At 36.6% G+C, this 17,239-nt stretch overlaps 2 protein-coding genes across 2 annotated transcripts; one reads left to right on the top strand and one right to left on the bottom strand.

Moving 5' to 3' along the window:
• Positions 1 to 1,426: 1,426 nt before the first annotated feature.
• Positions 1,427 to 5,623, bottom strand: Smp_132970 (hypothetical protein; the record flags this gene model as incomplete). The annotated part of the gene is made up of 5 exons (XM_018789053.1): positions 1,427 to 1,495; positions 2,106 to 2,261; positions 2,872 to 2,979; positions 3,019 to 3,252; positions 5,444 to 5,623. The coding sequence occupies 5 exons, from the start codon at positions 5,621 to 5,623 to the stop codon at positions 1,427 to 1,429; spliced, it is 747 nt and encodes a 248-aa protein (XP_018646459.1).
• Positions 5,624 to 9,893: 4,270 nt separating this feature from the next.
• Positions 9,894 to 11,287, top strand: Smp_132960 (hypothetical protein; the record flags this gene model as incomplete). The annotated part of the gene is made up of 1 exon (XM_018789042.1): positions 9,894 to 11,287. One exon carries the CDS (start codon positions 9,894 to 9,896, stop codon positions 10,737 to 10,739), a length of 846 nt encoding a protein of 281 aa, XP_018646458.1. The 3' UTR covers positions 10,740 to 11,287.
• Between the last annotated feature and the right edge of the window lie 5,952 nt (positions 11,288 to 17,239).

Below are 17,239 nucleotides of genomic sequence, written 5' to 3'. Positions count from 1 at the left end.
TCCCATCAGTTCCTCTAAGATCTTTTCCAGATAAGTGCAAACAAATATAAAATAATGACTATTTAGGAATTTAAATGGACATTTCCGCAACAATATAAGATCATTTAAATGCGTGACCACACTGAATTTCGCTCTGATCACGATTTAATGCTTGGAACTCTAGTAAATATTTCTTAACCACTCCAGAAGTTGACGGTTCACTACTTCATCAACCGTTTTGCCATTGTCATTTAGTATCCTATTCCACACCTCAGGTTTGACCACTCGTTATCCCCAAAACATAGCGATACTTTGAAGATATTAATGATCGAATAATAGTAACCTATGAATATCATGTACTGTTGATTGCCATGGTCCACCCATATAGTAGAACACAGTGAACTGGTGCTTAGTAAAACTGTTCTTTGATTAGAAGACGAATATCTCGACTACGTCACTGGTTACATAATTCATCAGAAAATCAAGTTTACTGAATCCGTGCTGAGGTTTTGTTAGATACCAACCCATTAAGGTTGATAGAATCTCCGAAATGAGTCAGGTGATTTATCGGCATTGCGAAGTTAATTTAGTATACAAATATTTCTGTTTCTTCTATTCTTAGTTTAGTTTCGTTGGATATAATAGAAGACAATATTCTTCATCCACTTAGCTATTTGTCATTATCAACATATTTCTGGTAGAATTTCATATATATAAAGTTACTTAATTGGTATTTGTTAATATTATAAGGATATTTAATTGTGTATTATATGCTTTTTTATTGATTTTCTTACTAGCTCATTTACATAATTTCCAACGCTGTGATTTACCTAAGTTCGCCCTTAAACATGGGATCGTAATGAATAGTACTTTATATTGTGATGGACATTTTTGCAATACATTCTGTTTGTAATGAACTTGGCTTTTTATGAAATAAATGTCTATTTTGTCACTATATTGGTTTTCTCATATCGCTATATTATCCTTGTTACTCTCAGTCGCTAAGCTGTGAGAAAAGTCATTTACTTGAATAACAAACTGCAGTCCAGGTCTTCGTAGTGAATTTCTGCATTGCTTTTGTTCTTTAGTGAGTCGTAGAATTCCACCTACATACAGACGCTATAACAGTTAAATCGAACATTCTGCGATTTATGCTTTTTATGTTAACAGCATATTTAGATTGCATTCGATAAGTTTTTTAAGCCAATTAATTTGATTGACTAAAGAAAATCCTTTACAGTGCGAATTCACTTCAATCCAAACAATTTACCATGTATTCCCGATCTATTCCTCCGTTAGCGTGTTTAACAATTCAAACTATTTTACAAAAAATAGTATAAATTCTGATTCAATATTTTGTTTATTAGGATGAATAAACAAATAAATATCATTCTAACAAATCGTATTTTCAAAAATAATCATGAAGCTGTTCCACAGATGCCATCAGCTAAGTTGTTTCATTAAGGCTACCCCGTTGATTTTTCAACCAGAGTTTCTTTTGACAACACAGTTCCACCTTGAAGAAGAATTGTAATTTAAGTATTTCCATTTAACTTCTAAGTTATGTAATGCATTCACTATTAATATAAGCATTTGCTGATGTAAATTTCAGTTTTGAATTTACAAACTTATTATATACGTGTACGAGTAAGTTTATGATTATTTTTATTTCGAAGTAATACAAATAAGTATATTCACGTGTTCTTACTTATCATAACAGTACAATTCTGTATGTGACAATATAAAACTAGTGTTGCTTACTTGAGCGCTTTTTCCTGAAAAAATGAGTATAAATTGTTTTGCCTGCCTGTTGTTATTCACTAATAATTGGAAACTGTACAATCTGTTTTTCCAGTTCCTAGTGTTATTAAATTTAAATCTTCTATAAATCTATGTGTTTCTCGCTTTTGCTCATTATAATATTTCCTAATATTTGAAAATGAAAGTCCAATGTCCATGCTAAAAAATGTCGTAAACCATGTTTATGCTGTATATCGATGTGTCAACAGATAAACAACAAAACTACTGCAAAGGATTAATAAAATAGTAATGTAGAACTCTGGATTTTCAGTCTAATCATTTGCCCTGAAATACTCAGCATTTTATACCTAAAAAATGTGACTTACTTCTGCTATCTTTAATCTTCGCATGTATATATTTTGTTTGCGCGTTAAATCTCGTTCTTCACTAACAAGTTTAACAAAATCTATTACAGATGGTACACTATATGATGAGATTTGGTCCTCGAATTTTTCATTAAGTTTTCTTTCCAATCGTAGTTCCTTCATGAAAAACAGGGAAATTAAACCTCTGTCATTACATCCAGTTGGACCAGGGTACAGCTTTATCACTATGAGAAAAATATTTCGCCATGATCTGGTATATTTACTACAACATACAACCAAGTATTTATCTGGGTGCTAGGCTACCTATCGATTTCCACTCCTAAAAGCCTATGTTCGTATCAATTAGTTAGATAATAGTGGTGTATCTATGTGCCTCTCACTAAGTGTTTATGCGAAACAGTCATTTTTACTTCACCACTGAGTGCATGGGATTATCGAACAGATATCAGCAGCCTAATATCACAAACCGCTGTATAAGATTTAAGCCTTGATAATAAATAAGTTGTGAGTAGTCATATTTCTTGTAGGAATTCAAAATTTACGTATTACATAACTAATTAAAGCTGTAATGTTTCCATTGCTTGTTATTTATTGGCTGACTTTTCTAACTTTACGTTGCATATATGTTGCCAAGCATTATATATTATCTAAAAATCTTGTTTCGGAATTTTCAACTGCTTTCTGATATCTGTAGTATTTCAATTGGTTGTAGGCAATATATATATATATATATTTGGATTGACTTGTTGATTTCAAAAAGAGGTACCTGTTTTGCTAGGATAACCTCACTTTCGACGCGCTTTTGCATTTCTCGACGTTGCTTTTGTTCTTCTTTAATGTATTTCTCCTCTTGTAGTGCTTCACCTAACTTTTTCTAATGAAACATACAGTCAATCATGAATAATATTGTTACTTTGTATCCATTTAAGATTTGAAGTGTTCTTGCAGCAGTTATTTTCATTTCCTGAATATTATGATTCTTTTCATCAATCTCTGCAAGACATTTTGTGTTATCTATTTTCATCTGTTCAAAATCGACAGCACCTAACACTTCTCCAGATTCCTTTTGCCTCAGTTGTTCTTCAACTTTCTTCAAAGTACTTTTTATGGAACTATTTTTCAAACGAAGTTTATCTGATTGAGTGTCCTGTAATGTATACAATGTTAGAAAATAAACTATTTAAAACCATAAAATGGCTGTACTGTGTTGTGTTGTGACTGACATTTTGTATTAGGTTCTAAATCTTTATTTCACTAGAAAACATTGACTTAATGTGTCTAAATTTGTATCTGAGTCACTAAGACTATTCATGTCCAAATTTGATTAGCATGTTTTTTTGCTACTCTATATCCGACCTAGATGTATGTTACTACTATACTGAATTGTATTACCGTTTCCTGAGTGACGTCTGCTAGCCTAACGGTGTTACATAAGGAACGCAGTCCTTTTATAATCCAAACCTCACGAGTATGCACATTTTACTGGGATTCATATAAGGGTTTATTTGTTTTAAATCCTTAACCAAAAAATCTAAAAACTACTTCATGTTATTTGAAATGTTATTAATAGCCTCCTCAAAAACCAGATATTGACTGTTAATGAAAAAAAAGTACGTGATTTCATGCTTATTCTAAATTTTCCGTTTTACTTACGCAACTCACCAACTACATGCAGTACGCTTTAGGTCACATGTAATACGCGTGGTTGATTGACACTGTGGCTTCCATAATATCAGTTGTTCGAAGGATACTCAAATACCTGTTGTGTAATGACATGATAAAATGGTTTTGTTGCTGATTATGCTATGAATGTTATGGCTACGAGGTAAACTACTACTTATTACTTGATAAACGGAGCAAGACTGATGTGGCTTGATGCACAGGACAATGCAAGGCTGTGTATGGAGGTTTATTTATGTATCAACAATTATCCCACAGCTGATTTATAATTGATCAGAATATATAGTGGTACGTATCAACTTAAATGTTCGATCAATAGACAATTTTGAATGTATTGAACTATCATTAGTTGACATGAATAAACCAATAGTTTAATATAAATACGAAATTTAAAAAAGTGAGTCAAACTGCTTCAACTAAGAAATACAAGTGGATTACCAAGTTATGCGTTTTGCCCTTTACTAACACTTCTCATAGTTTGCTTTTCGATTCAACCAGTGTTCCTGAGCTACAGAATAATATTGTACTGGTCAGTATAATGAGGCTTATGTTTTCCTTTAGAAATATTCAACCGTCGGGAGATTGCTAACCCATTGTGCTAATAATCCTGGTTATTCGTCAGATACTTTTCTCTAAAACATTTTTGGAGACATCAATCTCAAAGTGGTCATCTTCATCCCTCGTTATACTGATGTATTGTCGCTCCCACAATAACTAAAGATGAAGTGCCGTATTCCTGAGTTATTCTGCTCTTGGCAAAATATCTTCCCAATTTCAAAGCTTTTCGTCTATTAAGGGCTAAATTATGAGTATATGTGACACTGGGTGGTTTACTTACGTCTGTTTACTTGTCAAGACGGTATACTCTTCATAAAAATTAACAAATAATGTTCGATCACTGGTTTGCTGTGTAGAGACACTGTAATCTGAACTATTGAAATTTTACTTTTTCAAATGAATGACTGATTAGATTAAATAAAAGATAAAAGGAACCTAGTGTTTGTTTTGATCACTCAAACTTTGACTATCCCCAGGCGTGTTCTTTTATTTACTGCTACACTTCCAACTGTTTCTTTTCCTGCCTGCTTTCTCTTGCAAATTAAGTATTGTTTATTTTCAGTACGCAAATAATGTACAGTTCCCTAATCCATGAAACTCAATAACAAGTGAAACCAATACGAATCTCTAGTTGAGATTTTGATTCGACATTACTGGTCGAAAATTAGAAAATGAGGTGTCAGTGCTCTAATTGTCTTCCTTATGTAATTCGATGTTTGCTACACATTAGAATTATTAGTTGATCTGCGCTAGAATAAATACGATAGTATCAGGAAGAAAGCAATGCCATGTTATGAACTTAGCCAACGCCAGGGTTAAAATAAAGATTTCCTGAACACATGTATCTCTAAATATACTATATCAGCATTCGGGTTAAGGAATTGTCAATAAGTGTCTTCCTCAGGAACAGCGTGAAATCCTGGACGTCTGAGCATAAAACATGATTTGAGGGTCACAACATACTTCATGAATAAGCATATTTTGCTCACTGAAAGGCTTCTGTTGATCATTTAAGCCTTCAATAGGTTAAAGTTAGGTATCGCATAAAAACAAACTCAAACACCGAGTAGTGGATTACATAACAAACTAACTATACTCACAAGAGATTTCAAGTAGTCGTCCGAAAACCGTAGGACCTTTTCAGCAGAAACAACCTGGATACCCCTAGATGAATTCCTTCTTCCCACTAGTTTGCAAAATTGGTTATAATTCTTCAGGATTTCTTCTTGACGTGTTTTCAACTCTTCAGAAATAGCCTGACGAAAAAGGAACAGTACCATCATTATGAGTCATACATTTGTTACTTTTTGTAGATCCAGTGTTTCTTCGAAGCTAGCTCTTGTCTGTTCACTTTCTTTTTTGAGGTCTTCATATTGTGCTTGTAGTATAAGACATTTCTGTTCATTCGTCAACGTGACAAACCTATCTATAGCAGAACTTCTACTCTTTGAACGCTTTCTCACTAATGATGCCCTCCTACTGAGAGATGGGATAGCTTTCCTGATGAGTTGCAGTGATAAAAAATATTCACATATATTTTACAAACTCTGTTTCAATATCTAGTTTGCCTAAAAAGCTCTTGTAACATTCATTTTCCACTGATTCTTTGGAAACATGGCTTCTAGTTTATCAAAAACAATACAGTGACTATGTTTACTGTATTTGTGTTATAGCTTTTAGCAACTCGTCGTTTGACGCTCCAATGATCCAATCCTCTTCTTTAAATGTACTCTGCATTTCTGAAGCTATAGAAATGACCTACCTTTTGCATCTTCAAAACAAATTCGGTGGGCAACTCGATCATTTGGCTAGAATTGCTGTTGGAGTAAATCCTCCGATGTAATGTGTATATATTCTGGGCTCAATTGGTTTTTAACTAACTGAAACTGTCCAAATGAATGTAATAATCCAATCAAGCATGAATTCTAAATCACAGGTCATTTCTATATTACCGTGCTGCTAGTGCTACACAAAACCCTTCAGATACATATCTTACGAAAAAAATGCACACGGTATGTATCGCAATTTGCTCAAAAGTTTTATACATAAATTTTAAGGCGGAATTGCATCACTGGCATTTGTCGTTTATGTCAAGATGTTCATTTCATCACGCAATATCTTGATGGAGAGTTTAGTAGTACCTGTTAATCTCCCTCCTTGCCTTTTATGCAAGAAGTTTTCAGGCGTCTGGTATCATTCAGTGTGGGCAGTTTAGCCAAAAAGTTACTCTAATCTTAGTTATTCTTGTGCCATATTTAAACAACCACGTTACTTTCTCTCTCTGAATAAATTTTCCTAATTTTGATCATTTTTGATCGGAAGGAATTGTAATCCACTCTAGATAAAATATTCCATGTCAAACTATCAAAACATTATTGTTTTCCTGTGATTTTCAATCAGTACTCTATTTGATTTTTTGGGAATGCATGACTTCAGTACTGGTAGAATCCACAAGCGTAAGGCAATAGTTGCTGTATTCACTAGAAGTACCGTATCGTGTAAAAGAATCAACTACGAACAATGCCGACTGTGAATACTTCAAGAATATAAATCACTGAATATACCATAAGTTTCCCATGTTTCACAACACCTTAACTAGTAACACCTTTACAATCAAAGTATGCTAACCCAATCAAATCAGAAGTCAGAAGATAAGAGGTTTGGAGATATTTTTGAAAGGCTGTCGATATATTGGGAAGTGATTAATCTAAGCCCGTTAGCGGTTGCATAAGATGTGTAGCACAGCGTATTCACTCGTGATCTGGTGCGAATGCGTTGCTGAACACTTTCAGCCAGGCGAATCCACCAAAATTAATCAGTTCAGCATCAGGCGTCAAAAACTTACAGAACTACTTATTTTGAGGATTTTTTTGCAGCTATATACGAGCCCATACGAGGGACCATGCAGTTTTGTTTTTCGATTTCCATATTTTCATATTTTTTAGATCTATTTGTCAAAGAGAGCCAAGCAAAAATTCCGGAAAACTAATTTATTGCAAAACTATACAATCAGCAGTTGGAGAGACAGAACAAGTTACCCTGTACAGAAACACCCTGGAAGTAATTATGAAACGGTACACAGAACGTACAACATTATACATAATTTTAACTCACCACGGAATCACAGATAATCTCCATCATTTTTCATTGGGGACACTTATCCCCTTTTCGTGAACCGAAAATAAGGTGAGCGAGACATATTTCACCGTTCTGTGTTGAGATGGTTTTAATTTCGGGAAGACGTAAATATATATACATCTTGATGTAATTTTGGCTGGTGTAAAGAAAAGGCTATTAGGAATTCTGTAAAACATCCAAATTTCTAATATTCGTGCACAGTTCAAGGGACGAAGATAGGAGACAGTATTTTCGGATCATTTCGTGATAGCAGTACAACATTTATGATGGGAGAAGGGTATGATAACGTTCAAGCATTCACAGACTACCTAATTAGTGCGTACTTCATAGCGACGCTCCATTAGTGAATGTATTGTGTGGGATCTGCAACTCATAGTTGGACTGTAGAGTCAGTCAACGAAAACAACTGTTAATGAAATCGTGTTGGTATTGCTTTTCTCAGCGAACAATGCTTGTTTAGTTGTTCAATAAATGGATTATTGTTCGACTGTTTGTTCACTGTGTCTGGTGTGACAGTTAGGGACATTTAGTTACACTGTATTTCATTCTCAATAAGGATGTTGATACTCCAACCTAGACAGTTGTCTATCCAGAAAAAGTACTTTGTGGAGTCATTCTATGAACTACTTTAAATTCAGTACTATTTTTATATGTCGATCAACTTCCTCCTTTCCCATCACCAACGGTTTATATACATATTAAGAATTTAAACGCACTAAGAGCTATAAGCAGTGAAATTATTGCTTCAGAGCCTAACAATTACCCACAAAAAAGTATATGAATGTTAATGAATTTGACAGTTAAGGAAAAATGCTTCTAAGTCTATTAACATGTGCGTTTGTCACTGAGCTGCAGATTAATATACGGTCAATAACATTGATCTACCTGTTTTTCAGACAGAAAATGGCCTAGGACCATTCCTAAACCGGGAAAAACACTACTGCATAATATTGTGCAAAACATACAAGGGTTTATGAGCCCCTAGTCATTACATATAGTTCTTAGACATGTCAATGATAAGACCTCTTAGGCTTTAAGTACAGTGTTCGTCCAAAATTAGTACGAGCATTGCTTACAACCACCCAGCGCTTGCCTATAAAGACGGTGGGCTAATGAGAAAGAGTCAAAGGACAGAAACTATGCTCAGTATCGGAATAGCACAGCTGCCGTATAAAGCGAAACGAATTAGGCTAAATCGTTTCCGTGTTGCAAAGAAGGAACGAAAGTGGCGGAGTTGTCATTTTTTACTGCATAGTATTAAGTTTCCACTTAATACGCCCTGACTGTCCTTCCTAATCAAAACGGGGAATTCAAAGGCATAATTTCAAGAGTTTACCAGCTAAGAACTACTTATCTGATAACTGAAGATCTTTCCATTGAAGTAACAACGAGTGAAACTCCTTAAATCAATGCGTAGCTGATGCTCCATCTATCAATGGGTTCGGAAGAAAGTTGTAGCAAGTGATAAAACCCACTCGCAAAAATCAAAATAAACTACCCATCCCGAAGTGAAACAGGAATTGTATTTTCAATATGTAGGACTGAATATTTCTTCCAAATAAATAAATTTGTTCGTACCAAGTCACTAGAAATTCTGAGACGAGCAAATATTAAAATACCAAGCAGGATACTTTATGTTCGCAGTGTTAAAGACTGAATGATCAGAATATAGAGGAGCATGAGGAAGATAATTATCGTAATGTTTGATGAAAACAGGAAAAATTATGGATGATGTTAGACGGGTGTGTGAAAGTATTGGTCCTAATCACACAATTCTCAAAGCTGAACATGAGATAACCGGGAAAGTAGATATTCAACAGTTAACACGAAGAGAAAGCCAACAATGGTGAACGCGGAAATATAGAATTCAACTCAATCGGATGGCACGGATCAGCCTTGCGGGCGTTGCCATTGTTGTGTACCGTATCTCTTTTATTCATATTAAATGTGTAACAGCTCAGGTTGGTTGGTTAAGAGTTGACCCCAAACAACCAGGCATATGCTAAAACAGTATTGTTCAAGTATTCATTCACTTCCTTACCTTTTGTAAGCGTTATATTCCCTACTATCTTATATGGAATGTTGAGAGCCTTTGTTTGTCTGAACAGATAATCCCACGCTCCACTGTGACTGCGCGAAGATCGAAATAAAGACCTATTCACTACTTCTCTGGTTTCTTCTATCAATAGCACGAGGGTTACCTATAGGCACGAAAGTGGTGAGCCCTTTTTGAGCACAATTTAACCTCATTTCTGTTAATCTTTTTTTTTTTTACTTAATCGTAAAAGTAGACCTGATTATCCGTAAACTAAGTTGAGTATATAACTAGTTTATTCCGTATTATCTTAAGTTATTCGTGTTATAGTAACCATTTTTCGTGCTAACTTTATTGCTATATTTGTCACACACCTCATGTCAGACTCAATAGAAACCCATAATCTAGAGGATTTGTCACCAGTGGAGATAGACACTGTTATGACTACGAAATCCCGACTTCCAGAATTTGATCGTAGTGATCCTGAGTTGTGGTTTGCTCAACTAGAGCATTATTTCACGAGACACAATATCAAATCTGAAGGGATTCGCTATAGAGACTTGTGTTCTATCCTTCCTCCTTCAGTCGCCAAAGAAGTCCGTGACTTGATTTTAGATCCACCATCACCACAACCATACACCATCTTAAGACGAGAGATAATGAACCGTTTATCATTATCAGATAGTCAAAGAATCCAAAGACTTTTTCAAGGTGAAACACTAGGTGATCGGTCGCCGTCACAGTTTTTGCGTCACCTCCAAGTGTTAATGGGTGATAACACGGTGGGTGAAGCAGTCCTAAAACAAGGATGGATACAAGCTCTCCCATGCTACGTCCGACACTGTTTGGATGCACAAGATCCTGAAACCTCATTATCTCATTTAGCGCGTATAGCCGATAGAATAATGGAGAGAGGTCCTCCAACTGGGCCAGGCACAATAAATCACACACAAAAAGTAGAATCAGCAAAAGACCCCGTCATAGAAGGACTCATTGCGAGTGTTAAGAGTCTCACTGAGGCTGTCACCAGAATGCAAATGGGTCATAGAAACAGGAGCAGGTCACCACAACGACCACGATCCAAGTCACAAAACAGGTCACAAATGTCCAGACAACCTGGGCAGTTTTGTTGGTACCACTGGAAGTTTGGTGTCAACTCAACCAAGTGCATGCAACCATGCGCCTGGCCTAAGCATAATTCTAAGACAGCGGGAAACGAGTAACCCCTCCCCAGGTCGCGACGACTGAGGAGGGGCGCCAAAACAGTCGCTTGTTTTATGTTAGAGACAGAAACTCTGGCTTGAATTTCTTGGTGGATACTGGCGCTGCTCTTAGCATCATCCCTCAAAATAAAACTGAGATTAGTCGAGAAACATCATCAATTACACTTCAAGCTGCAAACAAAACTAAAATTGCGACATTTGGGCAGAAAAACTTAACCCTAGATTTGGGGTTCAGGAGGCAATTCCCTTGGGTTTTCACGGTAGCCGACTTAGATCTGGCAATACTGGGGATGGACTTTCTAGAGAGATACGAATTTCTAGTTGACACCAAGAAACGGCGATTAACACTAAAAGAAACTTCGTATTACACACAAAAGGCAAAGAAAGTCACATCAGCTCTCTTAACTTGATTCAAACTCCTCCAGTAACAACAGCGAAATTCCAAGATATACTCGCGGAATTTCCAAACTTAACTAAACCAAACCCACAGCCTTCTAAAGACAAACTAAAAGTAAGTCACACTATCAAAACCGAAGGTGCACCGGTTTTTGCAAAACCCAGGAGACTAGCACCAGATAAGCTCAAAATCGCTAGGGCCGAGTTTGATTATATGCTACAACTGGGTATTATCCGTCCCTCTGATAGCCAATGGGCATCCCCTTTGCATATGGTCCCAAAGAAAAATGAAGGTGACTGGCGACCGTGCGGAGATTACAGAGCCCTCAACCGTCAAACCGTACCAGATAGGTACCCAATACCGCATATCCAAGATTTCACAAACGGTTTACAGGGTATGAACATATTCACTAAAATTGACTTAGTCAGGGCATATCACAATATTCCAGTGGCGGATGAAGATATCCCCAAGACAGCTATTACAACACCCTTTGGCTTATTCGAGTTTATACGCATGCCATTCGGCCTGAGAAATGCGGCACAGACATTTCAAAGATTCATAGACAATCTACTTCGAGATATGCCATTTGCGCAGGGGTATATAGACGACTTGTTAATTGCCAGCCCCGATTTGCAATCACACGAACAGCATGTAAAAACAGTGTTAAAAAGACTGGATGAACATGGAATAAACATACATCAAAGTAAGTGTGTTTTCGGTGTTCAAACTTTAGAATTTCTCGGTCACACAATAAGCCCAGAAGGGATTAAACCGATCAAAAAAGAAGTAGACACCATTAAACAATATCCCATACCTAGTTCTCTAACACAACTGAGAAGTTTTCTAGGTCTAATTAACTTTTATCGCAGATTCATACCAGGTTGTGCACAATTAATGCAACCTTTGACAGATTCACTAAAAGGAAAACCAAAAGAATTCAAACTGTCTTCTGACGCTGTCGAAGCTATTAAACAGCTTAAAGATAAACTAGCTCAAGCAACTACGTTGATGTATCCGAATTCTCTTTCCCCACTTGCTTTGATGGTGGATGCTTCTGATAAAGCAGTAGGCGGTACCCTTAATCAACTGGTTAAAAACGCCTGGAAACCAATTGCTTTCTTCTCAAAAAGACTCGCTCCAGCAGAGACAAGGTATTCTACCTTCGGGCGAGAACTTCTTGCAATCTACCTAACCATTAAACACTTCCGACACATGTTAGAAGGCAGGGAATTTATAGTCTTTACGGATCACAAACCACTAACGAATGCACTAAAAGCAAGAGCTGATAAATACTCACCTCGAGAAGTCCGACACCTTGACTATATATCACAGTTCACAAGCGATATCCGACATGTCAAAGGTCAGGACAATCAGGCGGCAGATGCTTTATCTAGGCTAGAAATAAACGTGCTACAGCAGTCTACAGTAAACTTCGAGACGTTGAGAAACGAACAAGAGCAGGATCTAGAATTACAAAACCTGCTTAAAACAAACAATTCAAGTCTTAATTTAAAACAGTTCCCATCACCTGTCGATGGTATTCTAATCTACTGTGACACGACCAAGGCAATGCCGCGACCTTTCGTTCCCAAAAGTATGCGAAAGTTGATATATAATAACTTTCATTCTTTGTCTCATCCTGGCGCAAAAGCTTCAACAAAACTAATCAATGCCAGATATATATGGCCGAATTTACAGAAGAATGTACACAAATGGGTTAGAGAGTGTTCAGCATGTCAACAATCAAAGATAAATCGTCACACAAATTCACCCATAGGTGTTTTCTCGCAACCAGATGCACGTTTTGCCCATGTGCATATCGACTTGGTAGGTCCTTTACCACGTTCAAACGGTTTTAATTATCTTTTTACATGCATAGATCGATTTACCAGATTCCCTATAGCCATCCCGATAGCGGACATCACAGCGGAAACAGTAGCCAAAGTTTTCATACAGAACTGGGTAACCATTTTTGGTACACCTATAACAATAACGACGGATAGAGGAGCGCAATTCGAATCCGAACTATTTAATAACTTGGCTAAACTTCTAGGCTCCAATAGGATACGCTGCACTGCATATCATCCTCAGGCTAATGGGATGGTAGAACGTATTCACCGTCAGCTAAAAACCGCCCTTATATCTCACTCAAACCCGAATCAGTGGACAGAATTCCTACCGTTAGTTATGTTGGGAATACGAACATCTGTCAAAACTGACGCACAGTGTTCAGCTGCGGAACTGGTTTTCGGAACAACTCTGAGACTACCAGGTGAATTTATTAACCCTAATACTAACAGTCAAAAACTTAATATAGAAAATTATGTAGATCAACTACGAGATCACATGTCTAAACTTAAGCCGATTAATACTCGTGAACAATCGCGCGCCGTATATATACCTAAAGACCTAAGCAATTGCACGCACGTATGGATAAGATGTGACAAAATAAAAGCACCACTCAGCTCTCCATTTGAAGGTCCTTTCAAAGTCGTCTCAAGAAAATCTAAATATTTCGTGATAGAAAAACATGGAAACATCGACACAGTAAGTATTGATAGGCTAAAGCCGGCTTATCTAGATCATGAACCACCATACGTGTTGTTAGATCGTTTAACTGACAAATCCATTACGGAATCAAAATATAAAGATGATAAATCTTTACAAATGACTAAAACGGTTCGCTGGGCACATCCGATTAGTCAGTCAAGGATGTTGACAGTTTCGACTGCAGGATAAATCTAACCACGTAGCTAATCAGACCCTGCATCTACTTAAAAATATTTTGTTTTCTTCATTCCGCCTCACATACAACTCCCCAGAACTTTTACCTTTGATATATAGGTGTTATGTTAAATATTTTTTTTAAATACTGGACACATAAGCTAGGTATTCCGAAACGATGGCTGAGGATTTTATTCAAACTCGTACAACTTACACTGGCAAATACAACGAATTCAAAAAGCAACCCAGGCGAGTTTTATAATTTCTTTTTCTGGTTAATTAACTATACTGGCTATACATATATACCATATGAACTAATTCTAAAAGTTTTCGGTCGAAGATATGTTTAGTAGCTTGATACAATTACTATGGTCAAGTACTTATTAAAGTTCTCATCATTTTTTTTTAAATTTCTGACATTTAAGAATCAATAACCGTGAAGATATGGTACAGTACGTTACTGTAAGGATACTATCTTAGCCGCGTTGATTCCACATACCTAATTTTAAACACAACGTATAAAAGAACTGTTAAGTAATCATAACATTGAACTGACGATATGACTATCGTAGCTATGTTAGCGTTAAACCAATTATTATTAGTGGCCCATACAAAACCCTGGAACTTAACACTAGCGTTATAAAAAAGACATGTTATGTCAATAGCTTATATATATACTTTTTTTCTCGGTTTAATAATAACGTAAAAAGAGTATTTGACACAACTGTACTTGATCCGCATACTCAACACAATTTTTTTTTTGCTTCTTAACCGTATATTCGTTTCCGTTTTGTGGATTACTCTGATGCACCCTTGGTTACGCACCTAGTTGTAAAAAGTGGTCATCACTGGCTCAAGGTCATGCACTTGATCGATTTTGTTAAAGAGCCCAACTTCTAGCAAGTTCACCCTTTTACATATACGCATTACAAAAGAGTTTTTTTTCTTTGTTGCTGTTTTCATGGTTATTCGTGCACAAGATATCTACACTATGTTTATTTCCTTCCAGAATACCAATCCGTTCTGGAGGCCAAGCACTTACATGAACGGAACAATTATCAATTGCATTTATGTATTTCCATTTTGTATCTTATTATTTTATGCAGGCAGTGGAGCAGTTCTTCAGGTTTGCTTGATTTTCACCATTACCTTTGAAGTAGACTCTTCTTTACTTTTTACTTGAGGGCGACTCAAGAGGCAGGTGAGTAAACACCTGATAGCCGGTCTGAGCATGGAAAAATCGTACCTCACCAACATGGTGTTGGGTAGCCCGCTCGCGGCACTTCCTCAGATATTCTTATTCCACATTCTCACACTCTCTCTTGAAAGCACGCAGCAAACCGTCAGCGATAGTTGTAGAAAAGATCACATGCTACAAAGATGACAAGCTGGTAAATGAAGAGACATCCATGGACTATCATTGAAAGCGTTAGTCGTAACTGAATGTAAGTCAAATAGTGAGCGAGTTGATAATTTCGCCTTGGGATGAGAAATAGAACGAAGGTGTTATCGATAGATAGGTTAATCGAACCGACGTTCCTACGGAAGTCGATTCTAGGGGGAAGCTAATGTAACAGCTCAGGTTGGTTGGTTAAGAGTTGACCCCAAACAACCAGGCATATGCTAAAACAGTATTGTTCAAGTATTCATTCACTTCCTTACCTTTTGTAAGCGTTATATTCCCTACTATCTTATATGGAATGTTGAGAGCCTTTGTTTGTCTGAACAGATAATCCCACGCTCCACTGTGACTGCGCGAAGATCGAAATAAAGACCTATTCACTACTTCTCTGGTTTCTTCTATCAATAGCACGAGGGTTACCTATAGGCACGAAAAATGCATTGTTCTGTCTTCAGCCTAAATGTGTTCTCAATCATATATTGCTGATTCTTACGATAGGACGAGTTATTGTTGAAAATGATGTGACTTCTGTGTCAGATCTTATAGATTAGGTAGTCACATCATGACAAATCTACAACTTTAGGATTAGGTCTATTATTAGAGCAGTAAATTCAACTTAGCCTGTCAAAACCTGTAGGCTGAAATGCGGTCTCCAAATTCCCCATATGAACTTTGGACTGTGGTTGATGAGCTTTGATGTTACTACTGCAAATTGGGTTCTAAAACTCCAACAGGTTTAATGAATATAGTGGAATGACAGTCATTAATGCATTTATTAACTTGTACTTATTTTCACGTATTTCCCTTCCATTTGGGCTTACACATGACATATCAAAACTGAAAGCTTGGCTGTAACAATGTACAAGAATATGGAAAATTTCTGAAATCTATCTTCATAATAGCCTTATTGTCTATCAAATGCACCAATGAAATCAGTGTTTCACTGGTAGCTTATTTCCCCTTTGAAACAACCTTGCAAGTTCTGCTTCATTAAACAAATAAAAGCCAACAGGATAATGAGCTGAAGGCAAGTATTCTTTCCCCTAAATACACTACATCACATCTGTTTACGACCGTAATCAAGAGGCTAGCTTATTACTGATCGAATTGTTTATTCGAATAAATCGCTTAGTTGTACAATATTGGAACTTTTTACAACCTTACACACATCAATCCAGAAACGAATCCGAGCCTGATCTTGAAACCAGCATCTCATCAAGTCAAAATAAGAATTGACGACACAAAAGGGGAATAAATACTTCTACATTCAGCACTTACCAAAAATGTCTGAAAAGTAATTTGTGATAACAGTTAGAATTGTGATTTCATAAAACTCGTATAACTACGATCAACATAACGCATGGAACAAGGAACTCAAATTGTGGAAATCAAGTCCGGAGATTGTGAGCGTTACACTACCAGTAACATTTCGCACACTGAAATGCCCAAATCTGTAACAATATAATGAAATGTTTGAAGCAAGGCGAAGGATGAGACAATATCCACCATACCGAGATCCCGATAACGATGCACATTCTACTATCGCAGCATTTTTCTTACTGGCTGTTGAAATAGGAAGCAGAAAACCTGACTTTGAATGTGGCATAACTCCCGTGAATTGAGTACCAGTAGTCAAGCCGATCGGCTACCGTGACTGTAGTGAATTTTTACGTTACTGATAGCTGAAAATCTCTTGTGTATGTGTGAGATAGTTCGCCCTAGGTCACTAAAGTTTCTGAGACCAGTAGCTATCGAATTGCCAGGCAGGGTGTTTGTTGTTTGAATTGTGAGAGAGTATATGATCAGAATTCAGAGGAGCGAAAGGAGGGTAATTGTCAGAATGTTTAATGAAAACAGGGTAAATGATAAATGATGTTAGGTGAACTATTATCACTAACGATGCAAGTGTTATTTATTCAGTGCATTAGGTCTCTCGAGTGTATTTACTAGTTATTTACCCTATAAAGTGCAGTGTTG

Source organism: Schistosoma mansoni (assembly GCF_000237925.1).
Source record: "Schistosoma mansoni, WGS project CABG00000000 data, supercontig 0136, strain Puerto Rico, whole genome shotgun sequence".
Classification (NCBI taxonomy): Eukaryota; Metazoa; Platyhelminthes; class Trematoda; order Strigeidida; family Schistosomatidae; genus Schistosoma; species Schistosoma mansoni.
The sequence above is the reverse complement of the archived record's forward strand: the minus strand, read 5'-3'. Positions and strand labels throughout refer to the sequence as shown.